Here is a 24,315-nt window from a genome sequence, read left to right as displayed (position 1 = left end):
GAACAAGGGGGAATTGGCTTGAGCTGAAGGAGGGCAGGTTTAATTGGATATTAGGGACAAATTCTTCCCTGTGACAGGGGTGAGGCCCTGGCACAGGCTGCCCAAAGAGGTTGTGGAGTCTCCACGCCTGGAGGTGTTCAACACCAGGCTGGATGGGGCTTGGAGCACCTGGTCTAGTGGAAGGGGGTGGAACTAGATGATCTTATGGCAAGCCAAACCCTTCTGTGATACTATGATTTACTGTCGCATTTGATCATCAGGAAACAAAACCAATCAGCTTCTGCAGAAAAAAACCATGCTGGACTTAAAAAATATTTAAAATACTCTGGGTTTCTCTTTATCTTTGTAAGGAAAAAAGAAGACTCTTCTCCTCTCTGCTCCTCTAAAACCCAATTACTCTACCATCCCATGACCCCAATCAAAGCACAAGACATGCAGGTATGTAACTAGACTGTGCACCGTTCCTTCACAGTGTGTCTTAAAAACTCTGGCAGCATCATTCCTGCTTTGGCTCTCTTGTGTCTGTGAGAGCCAGGTCCACACACGTGCCAGGGCACTCTTCCCAGGGACGGGAAGCCACCAAGTACGGATGGATGGGCTTGGGCTGGGAGGATATGAGGAGGAAAGGAGATTTGGTTGCTTCCAGAACTCGCCGCGAGCTTTTACCCTCACTCTTTCCCCTGAAGGAACTAAGCTGCTGCCAGCAGTTAATTCTTTGGCTGGTGTACTTATTTATAGCACATTTTATGTATTATAAATGCATTAGAGAACAGCTTTATCTGAGGCAGCCTACAGCAGGAAATAAATATCTACAGAAACATGTGTTTAATTCACAGCTTGATGACTGCAAATAATTTGCTCTATCAGTTTTATTACAGAAAGTTTGATTTTCTAAATAAAACTGATTTTTTAAAAAATGTCAGGAGTCAAAATGCACAGTAATTCAAGCACAGGGAAGCCCAGTTTTCCCTTCCCTGAAGACTAAAACTTCCCAACTTTTCTGCAGACTTAAGAAGGTGGAAGGATGTTGCTGAGCACTCAGCCAAGGCTTCAGAGTCTGAAGCTCTCCAAAAACACCAGAGGCAGATATGCCATAACTGCTGCATCAGAGATCCCCAGTGAGGGAAGGGAAGGGCTGTCATTAAAGAAACAGCCTCCCAAACAGCCCTGCCCTGCTCTTCTCTCACTGCTATTTGTCCAGCCCTTAAGGCCAAATCTGTGGATTGAGACGTGAGCTGCCCTGAGCCCCGCTGATGATCAGGTGTCCCTCTGCCCAAGGAGAACCAGCCCAGGGAGTCATCCTGCTGGGCAGAGCACCCAGGTCCTGCAGGCACTCCCAGCAGCAGCTCTCGGAGCACAGTCTTAGATGCTGCTCACCCCACTGCCTACACACTTATTTTCCTCCATCAAAATCCACTGCTTAAGGAATCAACAAAGATCTTTGGGGGCAGTGACCTTGGGGTTACTTTTTCTTGCATCAGGATTTGTATGTGTTATGGGCACAAGTAGAAGGAATTGCAAGGTAAAAAGGAAGCAGGTAATCTATGATCCAGCACCAAAGGTCTCACCCACTGGGAAAAAGAAATGCTCAACATCAGTTGTAAATAAATTTTAAGATGGAAGAAAACATGGGCTAAAAAAATTCCAATTGAAAGCTAATTCCTCCAACAAGTTCATGACTATGATTAAAACATTATCAGAACATTCCCATCAGAAGTTGGGCTGTAGCTGAATATGAGAAGTCCAATATGTATGTGAATAGGGACAATATAAGGGAGAAGTATTTTGTACTTGATTTCAGAGTGAAAGGGGTGAAAATGACATATTGAATAATTAGAGAAGGGCCTGTCATAAAAGGATAATAAAGAAACAGAAGAGGGAAACATCTATACTTCAGTATCAACACACCTAAAAACAAGAACACACTCAAGGTGTAAAACTGAAATTTAATTGGGGAGAAAAAGGTAAAAAAACAAAAATCAAAACCAAAAAAACCCCAACAAACAAAAAAACCCCAAACCCATGCAATCAAAACAATGTAACTTGTGACAGATAAGGGGAAAATTACAGGCACATTTCTGTCTTCACAGTCTTTGCTTTTAAGCAGGCAAACATAAATTATTAAATTAAATTTTTTATGCATTATTCAGCTCATTTTGACAATACAAAGCACATTTCAAGTTGGCATGCACAGAATTTTAGTTATGAAGTACAACAGAAAAACAAACTAAATCTCAAAACTGTTATCCTCTGAAACTTCAGTTCTATGAAAGAGATATAAGCAACTTCATCCCTTCAAAGCAAGGCCACAGAGAAGCAGAGGAACCTGCAAGAAGCCATTCAGTGTGCTGGGGGCAGAAATGGGAATAAAATGCAGGTCTCAGCCTCAGCACAGCACTGTGCCTGTATAGGAACCTATGGATTTGTTTTAAGAAAATTACAGAGCACAAGGCTATCCAATGCACCACAGTAATAACTCTGTCAGTGCAATGTCTGAGAGTGTTAAATTTACAGGCAAGCCATGCAAGATTAAGGTCTGCAGGATGCTTTACATGAGGATACTTACAGTAAAACCCAACAGCTGCAGACAGGAGAAAAAGAAAAAAATTGTATCAACACAAAATCAAGACTGAGATTCTTACAAAACTTATCAAGTGTACACTGTCAGGAATAATTTGGTTTTCTCTGGCATTCAGACTGGCAGCATATTTGTTATAGCAAGCTTAGAGTAAAGCTAAGTGATCCAGCTGAAGATGTCCCTGCCCATGGCAGGGGGCTTGGAATATTTGACCATTGAAGGTCCTTTCCAACACAAATCATTCTGTGATTCTATCCAAGATGAACTAGTTACCACCATTTCATATTAAGCAGTAACTTGTATAGTATTAAATGAAGACTTTTAGAAAAACATGTAGCTCTCATGCAGACAGCAAGGATCTGGAATTGCAACAAAAAGGGAACATTTTTGCTATGGGTATTTATGCACCTGATAGGATATATCTGTGCACATCCCTTTTACAGGGGAAATCTGCAAGTTTATGAAAACATAAGTCACAGCCACAAAACACTTTACAGAATTATGTCATTATGTACAGAACTTACACTTAAAACAGAGGAAAAAAGATTCTGACTAGACATGTTTACAGGCAGCTGCATATTGCAACAAATGCCCCTACAGCCACCCCATAAACTGGATTCCTACAGCAACAGCAATGAAAGCCCAGACCACATATCTCAAAACATTTTTTAGGATTTTAGACATACTGATAAGTATACATAATGTTTGTAAAACATGAAGATCACTGGGCTGGTACCACAGCAGTCCTATTCCATCTACAATACTGCTTGAAATATATACTGGCAGATAGAAGGAGGGACAAACCAAAGCACTGAGGAGAGATGGCAAAGGAGAAAAGGGCAAACAAAGATTATCTCCTTCCATCAGAGACAAGTAAATTAAAGGCCCTCAGAAGTGGCAAAATACACTTCTTTGTGAAAAATAAGTCTCAAATAACCTAAAAAAAGCAGGCAAGAGAGGTTCAGGCAGTGTGGATTTTCAGTACATCTCCAGCTTGGCCCTGTTAGGCCCACAGGATGCACAGGCAACTGCACTCAGATGCTGGTACAGCTGCAATATTCCCCCTGACCCAGCTGCCTTGCTAACCATCCTGTAAATCAGCCTCAAGCTGCCATTTACCTGAAGGGTTAGAGAAATCCAGAATGCTGGTTGTGGGCTGCAGCAGGTCAGGGCTACTAGATGAAAGGGTGCCTGGAATGGGCATGATGGCCAGGCTGTGCCGGCACTGCCGTGTCCCCACGATGCTGTCATCCTGTGACTGGCTCACGCTGCCATCGCTGCAAAACAGTTCTGGTTAGGTTACCTGCATTAAACTCCTCCTTTTCACCTCGGGATGAAGGAAACTAAGAAAAATAATGGTGTTCAGCTATTTTGACTACATGCTGTGGACAGGCTTTCAAAACAAGATAGGGAAAAATATTTGAAAGCATTCATCAGGAGAGAAAAGATATTTTGGTCTTGTTCTGCATTCAAGGGGCAGGTGCCATGATTTTTTAAAAAACATAAGCAACATGGACATAGTGACTGGAAATACTAAGCAATTCTTATCTCTTAATGGCCTGAGGCTGAAGAGGGTAGATTTTAGGTAGATGTTAGGGAGAAATTCCTCCCTGTGAGGGTGGGGAGGCCCTGGCACAGGGTGCCCAGAGAAGCTGCGGCTGCCCCATCCCTGGAAGTGTTCAAGGGCCTTGGAATAACCTGGTCTAGTGGAAGGCATCCCTGCCCATGGGAGGGGCTGGAATGGGATTGTCTTTAAGATAAATTTAAATTCCCTCTCAACCCAATCCCCTTCCAATCATTCAATGATTAAAGTATCACAACCTCATCAGGGACCATTACTTTTTGACAAAAGAGTCTGACAAACCTGAACAGTTTTGGAGGCAAGATGCTGAAACGGGTCTTGTCTAAAATTTTCCTGATTCTATTTCTTCCACCAGATACAGTGTTTGCTTTCATTTTCTTGTTTCCTTTTTCACGGGGAAACATCTGTTCCACATCTCCAGGCATATCTGGGATAGAATAACGGTTGTTTTTCTTTTCTGCAATTTTTGGAATATGTGGAATTCCATTCTTCTCCTGTCCTATCCTGCAGAGCAGCTCCTTAAACACTGTAAGAGAAGATACAGTTGTTGTGAGTAACATTTACACACTCAGAACTTCACAATGAAATCTTCTTTTCCCCTCAAACATGTTGCTTCTCACATCCCAGAGAGAGAACAGGGAAACACTGCATTCAGGGCAATAAGCACTATGCATTTATTGGCTTTTCTGTTTGCATCTTTCAGGTAATGGAGTGCACATGCCTCTTCAAGAGTAACTGCAACACAGACTGATATTTTCCCAAACTGTCTTTGCTTCTACTAACACTACTGAACAGAAGCTGCATCAGATTTCCTACTGCATTTATGAAACTAAGCTAGTCTATAACCCACACTGACATTCTCAAAGCTAGAATTCCATGGAAATTATAGGGGTTTTGCTCTGTTTCTTTCCACATATATAAGGTGAAAAAAATGTTCAAATTGCCTTGTCAACATCAATTATTTCTTTAAAGATTTTTGAAAAATCTTTTGAAAACCTTTCAAGTAAGAAATTCAGGATTTTCTGTTGAAAATACAGTGATGCTGGAAGAATGCATAAGTGAAAACAAAGCAAATTACTCAGATTGTCCCTATGAGGAAGGCAACCAAAACTTTCTGCACAGAAAGTCCAATTAAATGGTGTTGTATAATAAAAGCTAAGGCTACAAGCTTTCCCAGTATAGATTTGAATAGAACAACAGGAATTGCTCATAGTCAGCACCAGACATTTAACACTCAATGAAAAAGTCAGGATAATAAGTATCACTGTTGAAAAAAAGCATCAAGATATTAATTCATTAAAATTTATTAGAGAAATCACCTTGAAATTCTATCAGCTAGCAGGAGGAGATTAGAATCCACTTGTAAGTGTATGTTGCTCACATTTATAATACAAATGAACAACCTACACCTGTCCCAGTTATAGTGATGTTTGATTTCATGGCATTTCACATTAAGTCTGGTGACTCTGGTTGTTTCAAGTTTTTTTTATGCATTATACTAATAAGCAACTGCTGATGGCTTGAACCTTTTTAGCTGCACAGTGATAAACACAGTATAATAATGAAAAGAAAATCAATAGTTATTGGAGGAAGGAAATAGGAGAAGAAAACCATCAGAAGATGCAACTATGGAGGAAGGAGCTATCCTGAGCAGTCTCCTTCTTTCTGTAGCTCTTGTTATTCTGTTGCCTGAACAAGATTATGGAAAAAGAACAGATGATTTGACTGAGATTTGAAAGAGGTATTTAGGTGTTTATATTCATGATGACAATTAAAAGCCAACATTTATATGCCATACCATTTTTTACATCCCCTTTTCAATTATAAAGGTAATTTATCCTCTCATTCTTACAGCCATTAAAGAAAGTTTCACAAAATCCCAGTCTTACATTTTTGCTGTTTCTTGGCAAAAATATTTTGGTCCAGATCCCCTGGCTTTGTTTCAGCCCCACTGCATGGAGGGACACTAAATCAGCTTAAACAATCATCTGAGGATTTCTCAGGGAGCTGAAGAGCTGCCTGTGCTGGCTCTGTGCCACTCAACACGCAGCCCTTGGCACACGAGAACTTATCCAAGCAAACAGAGGCACCATGAGGGGACTTCTGCACAACTTCTCACCTCAAGAGCGAGTTGGAAAAAAAAAGTTGGAACCCTATTGCAGTTATAAAGCCAGAAGGAGTGGAGTTTTTCCTTCACACATAAAAATACATAATATATGAAGTCTACTCACCAAAAATGTTTGTTTTTACAGTAATTGAGAGATGTGTGTTATTCTTTAAGATTTCCAGAGCTTTTACAAAGGTAATGTTCTCAAAATTCTGTCCATTTACTTCCATTATCTTTAAGAAATAAAAATTGGGGCCATTAGGAGAACATATATCTGACAGACTTACAAATACAAAGGTGATAATACAGGCACAGTAAGAACTTCCCAGGAATTACCATGTCATCTTTACAGCAGCTACAGAATGAAAACATTCCATGTAAAATAACTATTTTCATCATGTCAGAAAAGTTATATCCAGTAAATAAATCAGGACTTCCATTTTTACTTGAAAAATGCTTTGAATAAGTTTATTTTCTATGATAACATGACATTATTGCAATTAATCAGAAATGGTGGATCATGAGCCACAGAACTAATATCACTTCAAAAGCTGGATTTTCACTGAGTGTGACCTGTAACTGTTCCACCTGCCTCAGTGAGCTGGGATCAAACACATCAGGTGAGAATCAATCCCACAAAACAATTGATAGCTTCAATGTAACCGTATCTCCAATGAGAAAGTTTCAAAAATAACCATAACTTGGTTTCTTTTCCCATTCTGTTTTCAGAATATTTAAATATTGTGCATACTTTGAAAACTATTTAGCAGAAACCCATGTAACAGATAGAAATGGAAGCTGAGCTGTGTCATTCTCACACTTTCCAGTGGTTTGGTTTTAGCACACAGCACAACATTTCTGTTGAGAACCAAGAGGCGGGTAAAGCAGAATATTTTAAATTAACTTAATTGTTTTTACCTGATCACCACGCTTAAGTCCAGCTTCTGCTGCTTTGCTGCCTACCTCCACAGTCTCTACAAAAATACCAAACCCTTTGTCACTGCCTCCAAGAAGGCTGAAAAACAGGGGAGAATCTCTGGAAGGTTTTTGCAGGGTGATTTGTCTCCATTTTGCTTTGGCAGCACAGGCAATATTCAGCAATCTGAGATGGCCTTTCATTTTCTGTGACACAGAAGACACAAAATGCAGTGCAATGTTTCTTTTATCAGAAATGGAAAAACAGGTATGAAAAATACCCCAAGTGCCAGAAAACAGACTTTTTATACCAGATTTTCAGATCTTACTAAATAAACCTTGTCTTCTTTTGCAGAAATGCAAAAACTCCCAAGTGAGAGCCATAAGTATTACTTTATATGGCCTTTAATTTATACTTAAGAACAAATATGTCCATGTTAAAAGCCGCCTGTTAACTGTTACACTTAGACTACAGCTGCTAGGCACTGGTAATGCTCAAAAACTGAAATATGTAATACTAGAAGATGTGACACTCATTCTTTCTTGCTCCTACCGTATCTTCCAAGTTCTTTTCAAATTCTTCCAGGAATCGAGTCATGGCAGGATCCCCTTCAAAGTCATTAAAATGATTGTTCACCCACAGTAACACTACTCTGGTAACCTGTAAAAACAAAATAAATTATGCATATATGTATATACATATAAAGGTACCTATGGTTCTTTTCCTATAAGCTCTAATCTATAAACACAGAGGAATATTGGATGTGGCAGAAGAACATAAAACAGATTACTGTATCTGATAGGAGAGAGACATTTATGCTTGAAATCATCTTCTTTTTCCCTTTATTTGTGGAAGCAAATGAAAAATTTAAAAACCCAAGCATTTTTATACCTAAAAAATACTGGCAACCTCACCCAGTACCTACCGGTGCCTAAATTCATCTTCAGCTAACCCTTCCTGACACTATTCAGGAAAATTACCTTTTAAAGCATCCCAATGACTTCTTTAAAGGAAGGGTCTAGTTGTGATAATAAAAAGCTTTCTTCTAAGAAATTTTAGTTAAGTCTTCAGATTGCTTCTGTAGGTGCTACAGAGTCACTACTATTCATGATAGTCTGTCTCACATCTATATTATCCACCCATATTAAAAAACAAAATCTAAGTCTGTATCAGTTTCTCTTCTAAAATTATACCATTTCTACTTCTGTTTAATGACACACTTCTCTTTATCATTCTTTTTATGAAAAACCAGCAGTTGCCAAAATGAAAAGTATGGAAAGAGGTAAGAAAAGAAGCAGTAACCACAGCAGACCCTGCACAACTTCCTATACAAAACATCCAGTGTTTTGACAGTATGTTGGACTTCCTCAGCTCAAGGCTAGAACACATAAAAACACTGGCTAAGAATCAACAAATTGCCATAAATTCCAGACTGTCAAGCTTTTTCATGAATGTGCACACAGCTAATAGAGTGGAACCAGTTTTATTTATCCTAGCTTATCAACAATACAAAAAGGGATCAATTTAAATATATTTTCACCAGAAATATTAATCTCTTAGACTGCAACCAACCTTATCCCTGAGGCTGTCCACTGTGAACCATTCCAAGAGTTTATTTCCAACTTCCAAGGGACTTGTTAGAAATGTTCTGTATGTTAAAAGAAAATCTTCGATGTAGGTTGGATCCACAATAGAATGTTCCTCTATTAAGTGCATGATGAGTCTCTCAGGTGTTGCCTTAAAAAAGCAAATCAAAAAATAACTGGTATCTCTCATCACTACCTCTCCCTAAAGAGTAATTCAATATAAACCCACGTGACCAGTATAATCCCTTGAGAAAGTTCAGTTATGGCCAACTCAGGGGAAAACACACCAACATGTTTAAATCAAATCCTCCTGCCTCTCTCAGCCCTGACACTTTGCATAGATAACCCCTGGCTAAAACAATTAGTAACTTCCCTTAATTTTAATTGTTAGTAAGCAGTTTAATCTTTCAGATTACAAAAAAGTGGTCATAAATACCCCAAAGGGTAAATACCCCAATACAAAGATATAAATACCCCAATACAAAACTCAATGTATGCGTGGAACAGGTTACAATGTATGCAACTTTATTAAAGGGAAAATGGAAGTAAAGTTGAAATACAATACACATTCCTTCCAATCAAGTTTTTTGAGCAGACACAGACAAAACTGAATATGTATACTAGATTCAAATTTATTTACTAATAAACAGAAGTTTAGTAGATTAATGGAAAGCATAGTGAGAAATGTACCTTGATAACTATGTGTCCTTTCCTGGTTCCACTGCGATCCAGCTCCCTGTGCTCCTTTACCATCACAATTTCTCCCTCCTCCTCCACTTTGTGAGTGTTTTTTTCTACATGGTTCAGAATCCTCCAGTAGTCTTGCTGGGCTATACACACAAACTGTCCCCAAGGAGAACAACAGTGATTAAAGTATCTAAAATATGAATGTATCCCCATCTCCAGGCTGAACAACCCCAACTGTCCCAGTCTCTCTCCACAGCACAGAGGCTCCAGCTCTCAGAACACCTTTGTAGGCTTCTCTGGACCCATTTCAATATCTTCTCTTTTATTAGATGCTTAAAAATAAGAGACAGTTATACAGAATTGCAACCTTACCTGACAATCATCTACTTTGGTTCTGACCACTCCATTCATGTACTGTTTGTCCAGTGAGGGAGTAATCCCAAAACTATTTCCCATACAGAGACTCTCACTCTTCCCATCAGGATAGCTGATTTCTACTGTGCCATTTAAAATAACATACCAAGAATCAAGCTAGAGAAAGAAAAGAAGAATAAATTAAAAAGTGAAGCTAATTCAACAACTTTTGTAAGCTCTTATCTCAGAAAGGCTCATTCTTGCAGCCTCCAGTTTGTTATCACCACCTGTCTGCAACATTTAATTCACCAACACTGCACTGTAAAGCAAGAGATGGAGACTGAAACAGGAATGCTTTTCAGATTTCTTCATTCACTTCAGAATTGATTCTGGAGGGAGAAATATTGATGAATACATTGCTTTCTTAATAAGTAGGCTAATTGCTATGATATATTTGTATCATTTAGTGAGAATGAACATTCCTTCCCTGGGTACCCATTTAGTCACGGCCAGAGATGAGTCTACCTCACCCCTTCTTGGAGGGATGAACAGCAAATGCCATTCCAGATGTCTTGATCCAAGCAGGAAGAGAGATTTCAAGATAGTGATTCAGGGCATCTATGCTGGGAGCCTGACTATTGATTTCACACCTCTTCTGCAAGCAGGGACTTACTTCCTGGCCGTCTTCAAGTATGATGGCTCCTGCTTGCTCTACGACTTCAAATATCATCACTGAGCACAGTTCTCTCCTCACAGACATGGTCATGTTCGCAAAGGCAGGGAGCTGATGCATGAATTCCAATAATTGTTCTGTTGGACAAAGGAAACATTGGTATGATGACTGCAAGGCCCAGGGTTTTCCTTGGATTCCTTACTCTCCACAAGTGTATTAAACTTCAGCTGAATTCATTTGAAAATTGTTCAGTGGTGTAACACTTCCCATTAGTGCCTGTGGCTAAAAAGAGCCCAGTGTGCACTTTGTCATCAACAGCCAGAACACAGCTCCACAGCCTTGCTGGTGTTCTGATCGACTCTCAGGGCAGCAGTCTAGCTAAGAGTAAAAGCACTTCAGCTTCAAACATTTAGAAAAATTAAAAATACCCCTAGGTACAGTAATTATAAGCTAGACAGGAGCATGAAATGATTTTCCAGTGTTCAGAGACGCAATCTGAAGTACAGCAGAAAGCAAATTTTGCTATTGAAATTCATGCCAATTTCTAGTTAAACACTGCAGTAAATTATCTTCATTTTAACTGTTTTGCAGCTTACAGTAAGTATACCTATACTCAGTAATAATATGTTCTCTTTGCTATTTAATAACTACTTCAACACTTTCAGGCAGTCAGAATTACCTTGCTACATGTCCCATTACATCAATGCATACAATGACTGTAAAACATCACAGCTCGAGTATCACAAAGACTGTTGTTCAAAATACTTGGATTCTCAGAACAAATACTCTCTCTCAGCAAGAGAAGATGTCATTCAATTAAGAGTATCAACAGAGCAAAGTGAGACATCATTCAATTATTAAGATATACATTGAACATTAGCTCATTAAACAGTTTTTGGTTATGCTTCTCTTACAGATGTTATATGAAGCAGCCCTATGTATATTTTACTACTGTATTTTTCCTCCTCACCGATGTCATCATCAGTTTTATCTGCAGGCTCTTTCTCAAGGCACTCTCGGACAACATCTCGCCCTAGAAGTGGATCAGAAGTTCTGTCAATATCTTCATCCTCCTCCTCTTCTTCATCTTCAGAGTCTACAGGTGCTTCCGGGAGACCCGTTAAATCAACATCTCCCATCTCACTTTCTGTAGCCTACAAAGAAAACATCAGTAAGATAGAGACTTTCAAGTCCTCAGTTCAAAGATTTATGGTCTAAGGTAGCTAATTTAAAAAAAAATAAATCCTGTGACCAACAAGTCTAACTAGAATCTCTAACAGCTCCCTTTCTGAACACTGAGGAAAACATGTTGTGCTAAAATCTAATAGATTCTCATTTTAGAGCATTTATTCTCTTTCTTGTGAATTCCTGTGACATTGTTTTTTCACCAGTTGAGTCTACAGTATTAACAAAATAATAATATAGTTTAGTAATAGCATTGGTTACCCGATGCCTGTGGACACATTTCTACTGTCTGCAATAGATGGCAACACAGCCATGAGCAGACAAACAAGACAATGGTCAAAGAGTACAAAACACCAGCAACAAAAAGCAGAATCACATAGGAATCATTTGCACTAATTCCTTATGTACAGTTTAAATGATGTAATGGCATGAAAATAAATTTCCAAACAGATGGAAGGGGAAAAAAAAGTAGTTTCAAATTCTCAGTTTCTACAGAGTAGTTGCTCAATCACTTTTTTTAAAGCTTAAGCCAGAATGCAAATCATTTTTCTGTTTAAATTCAGAAATTTGAACAACAAGATGTGTCACTGAAAAGTATAAGGCAATTATATAGAAACTTGCAGAAAATGGAGTTTGTTTTTAAATGAGCAGATTTACAACACTCAATTTCACTTTGAAGAAATCCTTGAGATTTTACAAAAACACTGAACTAAGGCATCAAGTACCCTGCATGTTCACAAAACATCCAAAATAAAGGATGATTTTGAACACTGTAATGGGGCCGAGCACAGTTCCTCTGGACAACCTGTACCAGTGTCTCAAAACCCTCACAGGCAAGATTTTCCTCCCTATATCCAAGTTACATCTACCTTTTGTCCTTGCCACTACAGAACACAGTAAAAAGTCTTTCGAATAAATCTGCTTTAAGTACTGACAGGGTGCAATAAGGTATCCCTGAGGCCTTAATCCCTTTTCTCCAGTCTCTTGGGGGCTTTACATGACTGCCACAACTGCCAGATGGAGAGTGCATCCACAGTTCCATCCGCCCAGTCCCTCAGGACACTGCCTTGGGTCCCCTGGACATGTTCAGATCCTCAGGTGCTCTCAAACACGACCTTCTCTTCCCATGGGAAGGACTTTGATCCTCCAGTCCCTGCCCTGATGTTCAGGGCTGTGAGAGATTTGGGAAGAGCAACCTGTGAAAACTGAGACAAAAATTGCTGAGTGCCTCAGCCTTCTCCATGTCATCAGTTCTCCTGCCTTATTTACTGGGGGAGTGAAGCACAGTTTCTATCTGTTTTTTGGGGGTTTTGTTTGTTTTGTTTTTTTTTTTTTTTACTAATATACCTGTAGAAGTCCTTCTGGTTTTTGTCACATCCCTTGCCAAATCCACCTCCAATTAAGCCTTACCCTTCCTGATCCCAACCCTACACATCAGGGTATATTCCTATATTCCTCCCAGGACACATGAATCCTCCCTGAATACAATATGCATTTTCTTCTTGTGCTTCATTTTCACCAGAAGGTCCTTCCTTGGTCACTGCTCTCCTGCTCTTACAGCCTCACATAAAACAATATTCATTTGAAGTGATTTAATCACACCAGACTGCACTGTCTCCATCTCCCTACACACTCCATGCTTCTGTGAGCCCCAATACCTGCAGAGAGGAACAGCTTTGTCATCCTACACAAGAAAAAAAAACCCTGGGGTTTAGATATAACCTTGGGCCTTAGAGCTTGTACACATTTTGGTAATTAGCCAGCAAACCTAATAAATAAAGTTTAAATAATTTTAAAAGACATATTTCTTTCAGAGGAGGGTAACAATATATAGGGTTAAATCTGTTTTACATTACATCACTGTATTGGCTTCTGTAGCTCACATTAACAGTTTTGGAATTAAGCCCAAGTGCAAATTGTACTTGGAGAGTCTCAGCAGCACATGATCAGCACAGCATTTTATTTGAGGACTTTTCTAGCATTTCTTCATCTAAATAGCCAGAATTTATACCAGCTTCTCCATGCTATGACAAACAGCAGCACCAATCCTCACTTTGATAGCCCCATGCTAAACCAGAAAAACTGACGATACAGGTACTACCAAAATATTTACATCTTATACAGGAAAATAGACAAATCAGCTCCTTTCTTGATAAATAAGTTACGTTTTGATCAAACTATGAAATAGGAGCAGGTCCTCCAACTGTGTTTCCAAGATTCTGTGCAGATGGGTGACAGAATGCTGGCAGGTCAGTGCTGGAAGAACAGGAAGGATTTCACTCATAAAGCCATCTGCAAAAGTAGCTGCTCTTCCCAACCACGATGCTCCAGCTGTTTCCATATCAAATATAAAAATCAATCCTAACACAAACATTTATGAACTACTGATGTACAAAATGAAACCTGAAACTCCTCAAATCTCACACAAATACGGATTTCCAGAATCGGGTCTGTGACACAAGGGTATCGACTGAAATACAGATCCTTGATAAACATTTTATAGATAATCTATTTCAATATCAAAGCCTTAACCACAATTGGAATTACTGCTGGACAATGATGTTGCTGCCCACAAAGAGTACATACTCCCAAAGTGACAAATGAAGGATTTTGAAAGAAGTGAAAGGAGAGAGAACTGACAGAAATAAACAGGTAGGAAAAAACTGATGCAAACTGGTTGGTCACTAAGAGAAGATGATGGCCAGGTATTGATACAAGAAACTAATTTCTGAGAGTAGAGGTGAGACCCTCTCCAGCCACACCTAGAGAGACAACCTGGATTCCCTGTGTGACTCTGGCTGGGCACCTTAGACCCTGTCCCAAAAAGGGCAAAGAAAGATGTTTTCCCTGCGTAATACCTGTTGAATTCTTTTTCCCTGGGGACCCCTGTAACAGGTCAAAGCAGCTGTACAAGTCTGCACTTCAACTGCTGTATGCACAACCAAACAGCTTCTCCTACTTCCAGCTGAAGACCACAGTTCTGAAATTAAACGTACTTTCAGAAAGGGGTTGAAAGAAAAAGAATTAAAATTTTTTAATCCCCTTTACGCAAGAAGTTCCTTAAGAAATTGTAGGGAATAATTTACTTTTTCTTTCTAAAATTAAAAAAGTCTGCAGCACAACAGAAAGACACCTGCTCTGCAGTATTCCAAGCAAGGTGGAATTTACAACACACACATTTGGACATTTTGGTGTCCGTGTTTCAGACACCAAAACACTGAAATCTCCAACAGGGAATAGCAACAGTACAGGACAAGAAAGAAAACCATAAATTTTCATCACTTTTTGCAACTAACTCAGGATTTAACACAATGTCTCCACAGCAGAGCTTACAGGCAGGAATCTTCTGCTGATCTCACCTTAAGCATTATGTTAATAATTTCCTGTTTAAATGGAAATGAGCTTTACTCTGGACTGAGAGGCAGCTGGAACAAGTGAAACCTCATTTTAACACTACTGATAAATGCAGTGTACACAGATGAAGAGAGAATCTTTACATATCTTAATAAAACATTGTTTCCTTCTTTGATTCTACCATTCTAATCATGTTTTCCAATTCTAAAATGAAGTTTGTACTACTTACTGTAAAAATTAATATTAAGATACCATTAATTCAAAAGGTCATTTCAAGGCCACATTAATCAAAATTATTCAGAATATTAGTGACACTAATGATATTTCTAAAGAGCTTAGCATGTAAAGCCTGGCATGATACATATGAAGCTGACTGCAAAAGCAAAACACCATTTTCCAAATATTTTATGAAAAGCTTATTTTGCTGTACCAAAAAAGCTTTCAATCATTGAGTCAATATATCACACTCAAAATGTAGGTTTATTACATATCAAAGATATTCTCTACCTTCATAATATGATGAATATTTGGGGGAAATCACTTTTCTTTTTTGTGATTTCAAAATCTGTCTATATTGATGTGTTGCTGCAATATAATGCTGTGTTAAATATTGTGCAATGGCATTATTACTCAACATCTATCTATTACTAAGTAATATCTAGTGATCACTTATAGATTTGTGACAAACAGTAAGAGAATTCTCCAACACTGTTACAGCTACTGCAATAAAACCCATAAAATACATAAATGCACATAAAATACATCTTTCATCAGATTACTATTTGCACATTAGGCATATGAGAACGAGATACTAAAAATTCACTAAAAAATTAAGGGGGAGAAAATCACTGTGGGTTGTTGAGGTTTTCCCCCCTCATGCCACGTCTGTTGCATGCCTTCTCTTCACCCACAGCTTATCAAATGCTTGATTCTCTATGGCAATCTTTCACAGTTAATGTCACTGTAGCTCTGATCATACATGGCTGTAGAATTATCCTGCAAGATCTCACTCATCAGTGATGAACAGCGGTGACCTGCCTCAGTATGAACCTGGCCAGCCAGGAATTCTCTAACAGATGTCCTTATTTCCTTCAGGATGCAAAACCATTTTCAGTGAATGTCACTGAAAAGGAATTCTTACCTGAAAAGTCCTAACTCCTAAAAATTAATATAAAATCTGCAGTCATTTTCACATTAATTATTCCTTAGTGTACAAAATACCTAGCACCACGGCTTATTTGCTACAGTGCATATAAATATGTTACTCCATCATTTCTTTTATTTATATAATTTTTATTTGTTTAGCAATTATGCTCTTTTGTCATTTATAGATGAGTAGATATAAGGCAGTTACTCACACATCATAAAGAGTATTCACTTATTACAAGATATCATTGCTAGAGTGGTATCTTTGCTATCAATAATATATTTTAAGTGCTTTTCACTTAGAGCAACTTCTCCAAACTACTCAGGCAGGCAACTCAAGCCTTTTCAAGTGCCAGTGTCCATGCAGCTGTGGGATCTGTGACACTCAGCCCTAACTCTAGGCCTAATGGCAGCTTGTCCTGGGGCTGAGGTCCCCATCACCAGGGCTGGTCCAGGTCAGAAGGATGCAGCAGCAGCAGCAGCAATGTTGTGGCCCTGCCATGATCTCCCAGGCAGGCCTTTTCCAGCCCCAGTGCTCCTGGAGCTGTCAGTTCTTGCACTCCCTCAACCCCAACCCTAACACTGACCCTAACCCCAACCCTAACCCTTATCCTAACCAATATTATGGGTTTTCCAGATCAGAAAGATGTAGGAGCTGCAATGCTGGGGCCCTGCCAGGATTGCCCAGGCAGGCCTTTTCCAGCCCCACTGCTCTTGGAGCTGTAGGCTCTTGGGACTCTCCCAACCCCAACCCTAACTCCATCACCATGGCTGGTCCAGATCAGGAGGATGTAGCAGCAGCAATGCTGTGGCCCTGCCATGATCTCCCTGGCAGGCCTTTTCCAGCCCCACTGCTCCTGGAGCTGTAGGCTCTTTGATTCTCTCAATCCTAATCCTAACCTAACATCAATTCTGATGTAGTCTTGATTCAGAAAATAAAAAAGAGCAAAAATAATCAAGATACAGAACACCATCTTCCAGCACAGCCTCTCAGAAATAAGAGAATTCATGGAGCATCTCAGAGAGACTCTCTCAGGGATGGCAGCTACTCCTGATCTAGCTGGCAGCAAGCAAATCTAAAGTAGTGAGGTTGTAGATTAAATAGGACAAAAATGCAGGGACACTTCCACTGTTCTAAAGTAATTTTTGCTTTAATGTCTTATTTTTCAAGTTTCCTAAGCAATATATTGCTGTAAATAAGTATCATTAATCTGCTTCCAGTATAAAAATAATATGCAGGCAGCACCTAAGGAAAAGGAACAGGTGTCTAAAATCAAGTTACACCTACACCATGCTCAACAACTGCTGTATACCCTGTACTGTGGTCAGACTGCAACTTGGAAGTGGAAAAGCTGTGAAACTACTGATCAATACAAATCCAAGCTGAATCCCCTCATCAACCAGAGCATAAACACCCATGAAATGAGCTCTGCGATTTGACACAAGACAGGTAACTTATTAAGTGTATTAGCTTCATTTGTTTACTGATATCTCTGGCTTTCAGCCAACTTCTGCTCTCAGGAAGCCACACTAGAATTTCCACAGTCAATTAGTGCAAAGTGGGTTTATTACCACACTTTTGTTTGCAGAACTGAACATCTGCTATTAGCAATAAATATAAATAATCAAGGACGGTATTGGAAACACCAGGCTGATTTCGAGAGATTTGTTCCATTTCAGAAAGGAAAATGATCCCATGAATCAACAAACGTTACTTTTAAAAGCCACAGCATACTTGGTGGTACAGAAAGATGTGAAAAGCAACAAAAAGAGCTTTACAAGCAGCAGCTTGTTGCATTTCTGTGTCTGTGGGAGTGATGAGCCCCATGGGCAGCACAGGGATAGGTGGAAGCACCAAGAGGGTTTTACCCAATCTTGGATAAAGGGTCACTCTTCCTGTTTGTGGAATAGATTTGACATCAAGGAAGGAAAGCCACGAAACCACAGCAGTCTTACCTGATAAATATCAGACAGGCTGCTGCTCCCAGAGTCACTGGCAATGCTGCACCCTGACTGGCTCGAAGGGACGTGCGTCACCTGGGGATGAGGATTGTCTGTGAGATGCATCTTGGTGAGGTCAGCTGGAAGCTGAAATGGGGAAAGGCAGGACAAAGAAAGGAAAACAAGATGTGTAAGTTTGATTTCAAGACAAAGTTTTTCATAAAACTTTGGATACACATTTAAAATTGTATTTGAATTGCTGAATTATTGAATCGAAATCAAACAGAATTTGAACCTGTAACTTGACATAAATTTTGAGAAAAAGCTGGTTTAGAATAAGCTGACCCAATCACACTTCACATTTCATAAAACTGATGGAAAACAATGCACCTTTCTATGAAACAAAGGTCTGGGATATTTACAGCTAAGTGACATACCCCAAGATGACAAATACATGATGCTGGCCAAACAGCACACAGTATTTAACCTTAGCTGACATTGCAATCCATTATGAAGAAGCAGAATTCCTCCTTATAAGTTCAATTTATGCACCTTAGTTCAGGAATAACCTTTACAAAATATCGATGTAGAACAAAAAGGAATGAAATCTAAATAAAACATTTGGTCTGTAAAGGGCTTTTAATTTTCTATAAAGACATGGGTACACAGAAAGAGTATAACGGATTTTGGCTACAGCTACGTACAACAGCACCCCTGTTTTATAAATCTATTGGTAAATGAACACACGTGTAGATATCTAAATTTGAGTGCATTATTCAAGTTCACAAACATATTCTTTCTACTGAAAAAAATCAGCAGTAGCTTTTAAAGACTCAGAACTGCATGGGATACTGTCAAATGAACAGTCCTTTAAATTCATCTGCTTGTTTCTTTTTTGTCACATATACTTTTTTTAAAATATTAAATTATTAAAATATATAATTTTTTAAAATTATACTCAACTATATGAAAAGCACATTGTATTAAGGAATCACAGATTCTCTAGGTGCTTTTATAATTTTTAAATTATAAAAGTTATGTACTATTTATTTAAAAAAAAGTTCTGATGCAGAAAAAGTCCAAAACTACTCCAACAGCATCAACTGTTGTCATAAAAATTAAAAGATTCCTTCTGTAAAACAAACCAAATTCCACACAATCGTGTCAGCTACTAGATATTCAGTCCGACAAATTAAAAGAGTACTGGGAAATACTCTTGAGCTGGTATCAATTTTATAAATACTGACTAAACTTAAGAGAAGTGATAAACAGGTTTTGATTTACCATCACAACTTCATGTCAGTTATCTGAAGAACACGCAAGAGAAACAAACACCAGTTTTTATCAAACACCAGTTCACGTATTTTCTGAAAACATAGATGGCATCAGACGTCTTGCCAAACCTTCCCCACATCCAGGGAAAAAATTGTTGAGACCCTCTGACAAATGCAACACAATCTTACTACCAAAACTGTGATTAGGAACATGAGGGATCTTGCATCCCTTGCAACTCCCAATGACATTCTCATTGGCAATCACTACTCAAACACAACAATCCATACGATCTATGAAAGAAAACATTACTCTTCCTCACTATCCCAGTTTTTACCTTATTCTAGCCTTATTTTTTCCCTAACAAAAGAAAGTATAAAATACCCAACCTGTAAATTCATATCTATGGTCACACGAAAAGGAGAAAGTCTGAAAAGCAAAAAGTTGCTAAAATCCCACAAAAAACCCCATTCAAGCAGTAGGGGGAAGAAAAGAGGTTGGCAGAATGAGGGTTAGGGAACTTAAGTTGTAGTGAACTTGATCTAAATACAAAGGAAACCCAACACTTTAAAGCCTATGATTAGCCACCAGGAAAAGTTTTACAGGCTAAAAATACCTGTTTTCAGGATTTGAGAACAGCAAAAAGGTCAAAGCACTCAGGTGACAAAATTCAATCCAGAGGCCAAGAGCACTGGGGAAGAGCTGTCAGCACAGGGGGAAGAGCTGATGTACACCGAGATGGAACCTCTGAACTACAACAAACTGCGCAACAGTGAAGCTGAGATCTGATTCTGATTTGGTTCTGGTCTGGAGCACGGGCTGGTTACCTCTGGAATCCAAATGGCACATTGCCTACAGAACCCATTTGTGTGCCACACACAGAAGAGCACTCTCCAGGCTCTGCTCCCAACAGGCACGGGGCAGGAAGCATCACATCCTCCTCCCGAAAACCTTGGACTCTGCACATCGGTTAAGGCACCGACATGTCACCGATGACACCTGCGGTGTGCACGGAGGATGTTCTGCACTCTGGCAGCACTCAGCCTGTGCTGCAGGGTGACCCTGCTCCTGGAGCACCCTGCAGTGCCCCCAGCCACGCTCCCAGAGCCACAACCCAACAGGTCAGAGCATCACCTCCCACGGAGGTCACATCCACCAGCACAGTGGCACTCACTGACAAATGGACAGGGCAAGGCAGCCAGCAGCTGCTGAAATGCTGAAGGGCAGTGGAAGTGAAACATCCAGGAGTTTTAGGAAATTACAGAACAAATCAGCCCACACAGATGCACTGGCTCTAGCTTAAAGACCACAGGTCTGCTGCAAACTCTTCAGGCTGTCCCCACCTTCGTAACCTCCTTAGTCCAACAAACAGCTCTGACTTCAGCTTCAATCTTTTTGTCCATGATCAAATCCAATGCTGACTGTGGTAACACAGACATAAGGAAATCTAATTTAAGCTCCCTTCTATCCAGATTCTCAAACCTTCAAAATAGCCCCAGTAACACAGTGAGCAGAACCGAGAGAAGAACCAATTCTGCAGGATTTCCCAGGAGAACAATGGCAGGTGCCGCTCTTCACCAACAACTGGTGCTGTTAAAGCCTGCTCTGGCTCAAAGACATCCCAGCACCCACACATATGCACTGCCACATACAGTTTTTGTCTTTTCTAATTTATTTGAGATTTTAAGGTACTTGTGATGAACACTGTCTTCCACACCTAGACTGAGAAGTGGGGCTCAACCTGGTCTAGTGGAAGGTGTCCATGGCAGGGGCTTGGGACAAGATGAGCTTTCAGGTCCCTCCCAACACAAAACCATTCTGTGATTCTGTAATTCTAAGTACTGATGGAACAAGACATGGCTCTCAAAATAAACAGGTCGTGCATATATTTTGTGTGTCATTTTCACAAAAACCCACTGATGATCAAAGCACTGCCAGCCTTCCCAAAGGAGTATTTCTAAACAACTAATTAATCAAAACTGCTCTTCAATCCCCCTGCCAGCAACTCCCCTTCACTTCCATCACCTATAAAGCACATGGGTATGTATGATGCAAAGTTCTGCTGGACTTTGCAATATATTCTTGCAAAAGACATTTAATGCAAATTAGATGCAAGGAAACATCACAATATCTCTTTAAATTTGAGAGAGAGAGAAAAGGTTTATTTGAGACAAGTGACCTTTAAAGTACTGCTTGCCACTCTACTCGATCTCCCAAAATAAATCACAGCTTCTGTCTTTTGTGTGTCATTTTTATTACCCAAAGTGATTGTTCTTTCTTGCAGAGCTCACCAGGCAGCAAGATACAGAGAGGATGTTTCTGTACCAACATGACAGCGGACACGGGAAGCTCTTGCTGGTTGTGGCTGGGAGGTTGCTGCAAGTGACATAAAATTGTCTTAACTATTGGTGACTATGACTTTTTTCTGAAACTTAGAAACTCTTGTTACAAGAGCATCAGTACCTTGAAAATTCCTGCATTGGGAAACAAGGTCCACACAGCAATGTTCAACTATGTCCATACTAGATGCTTTTGGATGCATCTGCAGTATCTTCTGGTTATTGTGTGCCCCAGCACCCCCAGACAGGAAAACCACAAACATCCACAACATTCTGATAAACACTCCAACAGACTGCTTAGTTGCTACTTTAAATCACAACAATTTCATTTTTTTCACAAGAAGGGATAATCTGGAATTGTAATATGAGGGCATCTGACATGCTGGCACAGCCTGTCCCTGCATCAGTGCCAGCACATCCTTGTGACTGACCTTTCCCAACAAAGGGATATTTAGGAACAAACCCCCCGCTGAAATGCCACACTGCAATTCAGAACTGTACCAGAAAGAAAGTTAAGAAAATAGAAGTTATGATCAGCACAGACACCTTCAACGTCTGAGTCACAGTTGGTGATTACACCAAAAAATCCTGGATCAACCAGGAATTCTTAAAGCAATATTGCCAACTGCAATAGGAAAAGGGAGAGAAAAAAAGACTAAATCTTTCAGAAGCTCATCCTAATGGTAGCATCAGCCTGCCATGCCACACAAACCCAGAAGCACCAGCAGCCTGGACTTGTTTTCGTTAAGGGAATTTGAAGTTTTGGAAGAGGGTTCACAGGCTGATCCCATCTCATTTGTCAGGACACAGCCATGGCCAGTCAGCTCAGCCAGGAAAGAGAGGAGGTGGTGGGAGAGGACATGGGAGCATAAAAGCCAGCACTGAGTAACATTTAATAAAAAAAAGAGATACACAAAATACTAAACTCTCCCCACAGCAGACTTGAAAACCTGAGGTGAAGACTCCAGAAGTCCACCAGGAGTTTGGCTTTTTCCATCAGTTTCATGGGTGCAGCCACCTAGCACCAATGCAAGGGGAAACAGCACTCCTGCTGCCAAACCAGGGAAACTCCAAAAAAACTCTGCAAGCCCCAAACCTGTCCTTTCTCCTATTACATAATACAAAGTTTACTTAAAATGAATATTTTATTTGATTATTTTTGTTTGTTTATTTTTAACAGACATCAGGACATCTTGGTATTATACAGAATTACTGACTTTCTAAAAGTAGTTTGGTAACAAGAGCAGAATAATGACATGATGGTTTCTCCCTGAGACAGCTGAGGTTCTGTTCTCCAGCAAGAACAGTATAAAGTTTAACAAAGGTGAGTACAAGGTTGTGTATCTACACCAAGTCTCGTGTCTGCAATTTTGAAATTAATTGGAGTGTAAGCTCTGATCCATGGCACAACTCACAGGCCAGCAGAACAAGGACAGTGCGTCTGCAGTGACATTTACTTCCCACGTAAACACCATTTACTCTCAGCAGTGAAGTCACACAGAATACTTGGGAATTAAATTAAAACCTAATTTTGCTATAACAGACTTTCAAGATTGCACATGCTCTGTCCAACAGAGCAAATGACGTGACCTTTGACGAGATGAGTGCCCATCAACCCGTCTGAAAAGGACACAAAGCGATGGTCAGCCTGAGGACAACCTCCCTTCATGTTCTCCCTACAAAGGGTTTGTTAAAAATAAAGGCTATAGAAAACCACTGCAGTGTTTAAATAGAGAGAAAGGCAACCGCAGAATTCAGAAGTTAAGTTTTGTCACAGAGTGGCCAAACTGAGACATTTTTCTTTTCTATTTCCCCTTTTTTTTTCATGGAAAGGAATCAGTAGAACCTCCTTTGGCAGAGACCATGCTCTTCATCCTTTACTTCCATAGTGATTTACTTTAGGATTTGCTGGCCCTAAGGAAAAAACATGTCTGCACCTTTGTGCTACAAGTTTTGAAAATAAGTATCAGTGTTTACTGCTACACTTTGGATAACCAAAAAACACATGCTGAAAAGGTATAGGCAGTATGAATTTGCAAAATAGTCTTGACAGAGGGACACAAGATCTATGAATTATCTTTTCCTATGTGTAAAAGCTTCACCATTGTGTTTTAACCTGCAGTAAATTGTATGTTTATCTAACATATTCAAAAAGATCCCACAGTAAGGACAGTGGCCAAAGGACTCACCGTGAGGATAAAAATTAATAAAGGAAACACAATCCACTGAACTCTTCCGGTCCATTCCAAATTCAAATGAATGGAAAGAAAAATGGCAATAAAGACTCCAAAGGTTTGCCCCTTCCTTTAATACTCCTTGATAGCAAAGTTTTTTATCAGTTTTTCTAGAAGCCCATATGGATGTTTACAACCAATCGATGCAGTCTGGACACAGCAGAAGCATCAGCCTCTGAGAGAACAGTCTGTCCTTTTCCAGGCTGTATAAGCAAATTTTCTGTCCTTGGTTTCACAGACTGTCAGTAACCTTCTACCTTATTTGCTTTTCTGAAGTTCCCTGAAATGCTGCCAGCAAGACTAATATTCAGAAACAACACAGGAGTTATTTTCCATAAAACACCCGAGGACAAGCACAGCC

The 24,315-nt window shown here is 39.6% G+C and overlaps 1 protein-coding gene across 13 annotated transcripts in view; it reads right to left on the bottom strand.

Annotated features, from left to right (window-relative positions):
* The window catches only part of RAPGEF6 (Rap guanine nucleotide exchange factor 6), a 123,570-nt gene that overhangs the window by 29,704 nt on the left and 69,551 nt on the right, over positions 1-24,315 (bottom strand). For 8 of the 13 annotated variants that reach the window (XM_038149959.1, XM_038149968.1, XM_038149964.1 and 5 more), the window contains 12 exons: positions 18,125-18,256; positions 11,454-11,637; positions 10,484-10,620; positions 9,829-9,987; positions 9,460-9,612; positions 8,756-8,920; positions 7,736-7,843; positions 7,186-7,389; positions 6,392-6,500; positions 4,443-4,686; positions 3,698-3,855; positions 2,567-2,581 (listed from right to left, as the gene is read on the bottom strand). In XM_038149959.1, coding sequence (XP_038005887.1) covers positions 2,567-2,581; positions 3,698-3,855; positions 4,443-4,686; positions 6,392-6,500; positions 7,186-7,389; positions 7,736-7,843; positions 8,756-8,920; positions 9,460-9,612; positions 9,829-9,987; positions 10,484-10,620; positions 11,454-11,637; positions 18,125-18,256 — 1,768 coding nt within the window. The remainder of the gene's footprint in view (positions 1-2,566; positions 2,582-3,697; positions 3,856-4,442; positions 4,687-6,391; positions 6,501-7,185; positions 7,390-7,735; positions 7,844-8,755; positions 8,921-9,459; positions 9,613-9,828; positions 9,988-10,483; positions 10,621-11,453; positions 11,638-18,124; positions 18,257-24,315) is intronic. The other 5 variants (XM_038149961.1, XM_038149963.1, XM_038149965.1 and 2 more) reach the window with 1 other exon arrangement.

The sequence above is a fragment of the Motacilla alba genome, chromosome 13 (genome assembly GCF_015832195.1).
Source record: "Motacilla alba alba isolate MOTALB_02 chromosome 13, Motacilla_alba_V1.0_pri, whole genome shotgun sequence".
Classification (NCBI taxonomy): Eukaryota; Metazoa; Chordata; class Aves; order Passeriformes; family Motacillidae; genus Motacilla; species Motacilla alba.
This window is presented reverse-complemented; position numbering and strand designations above follow the sequence as displayed.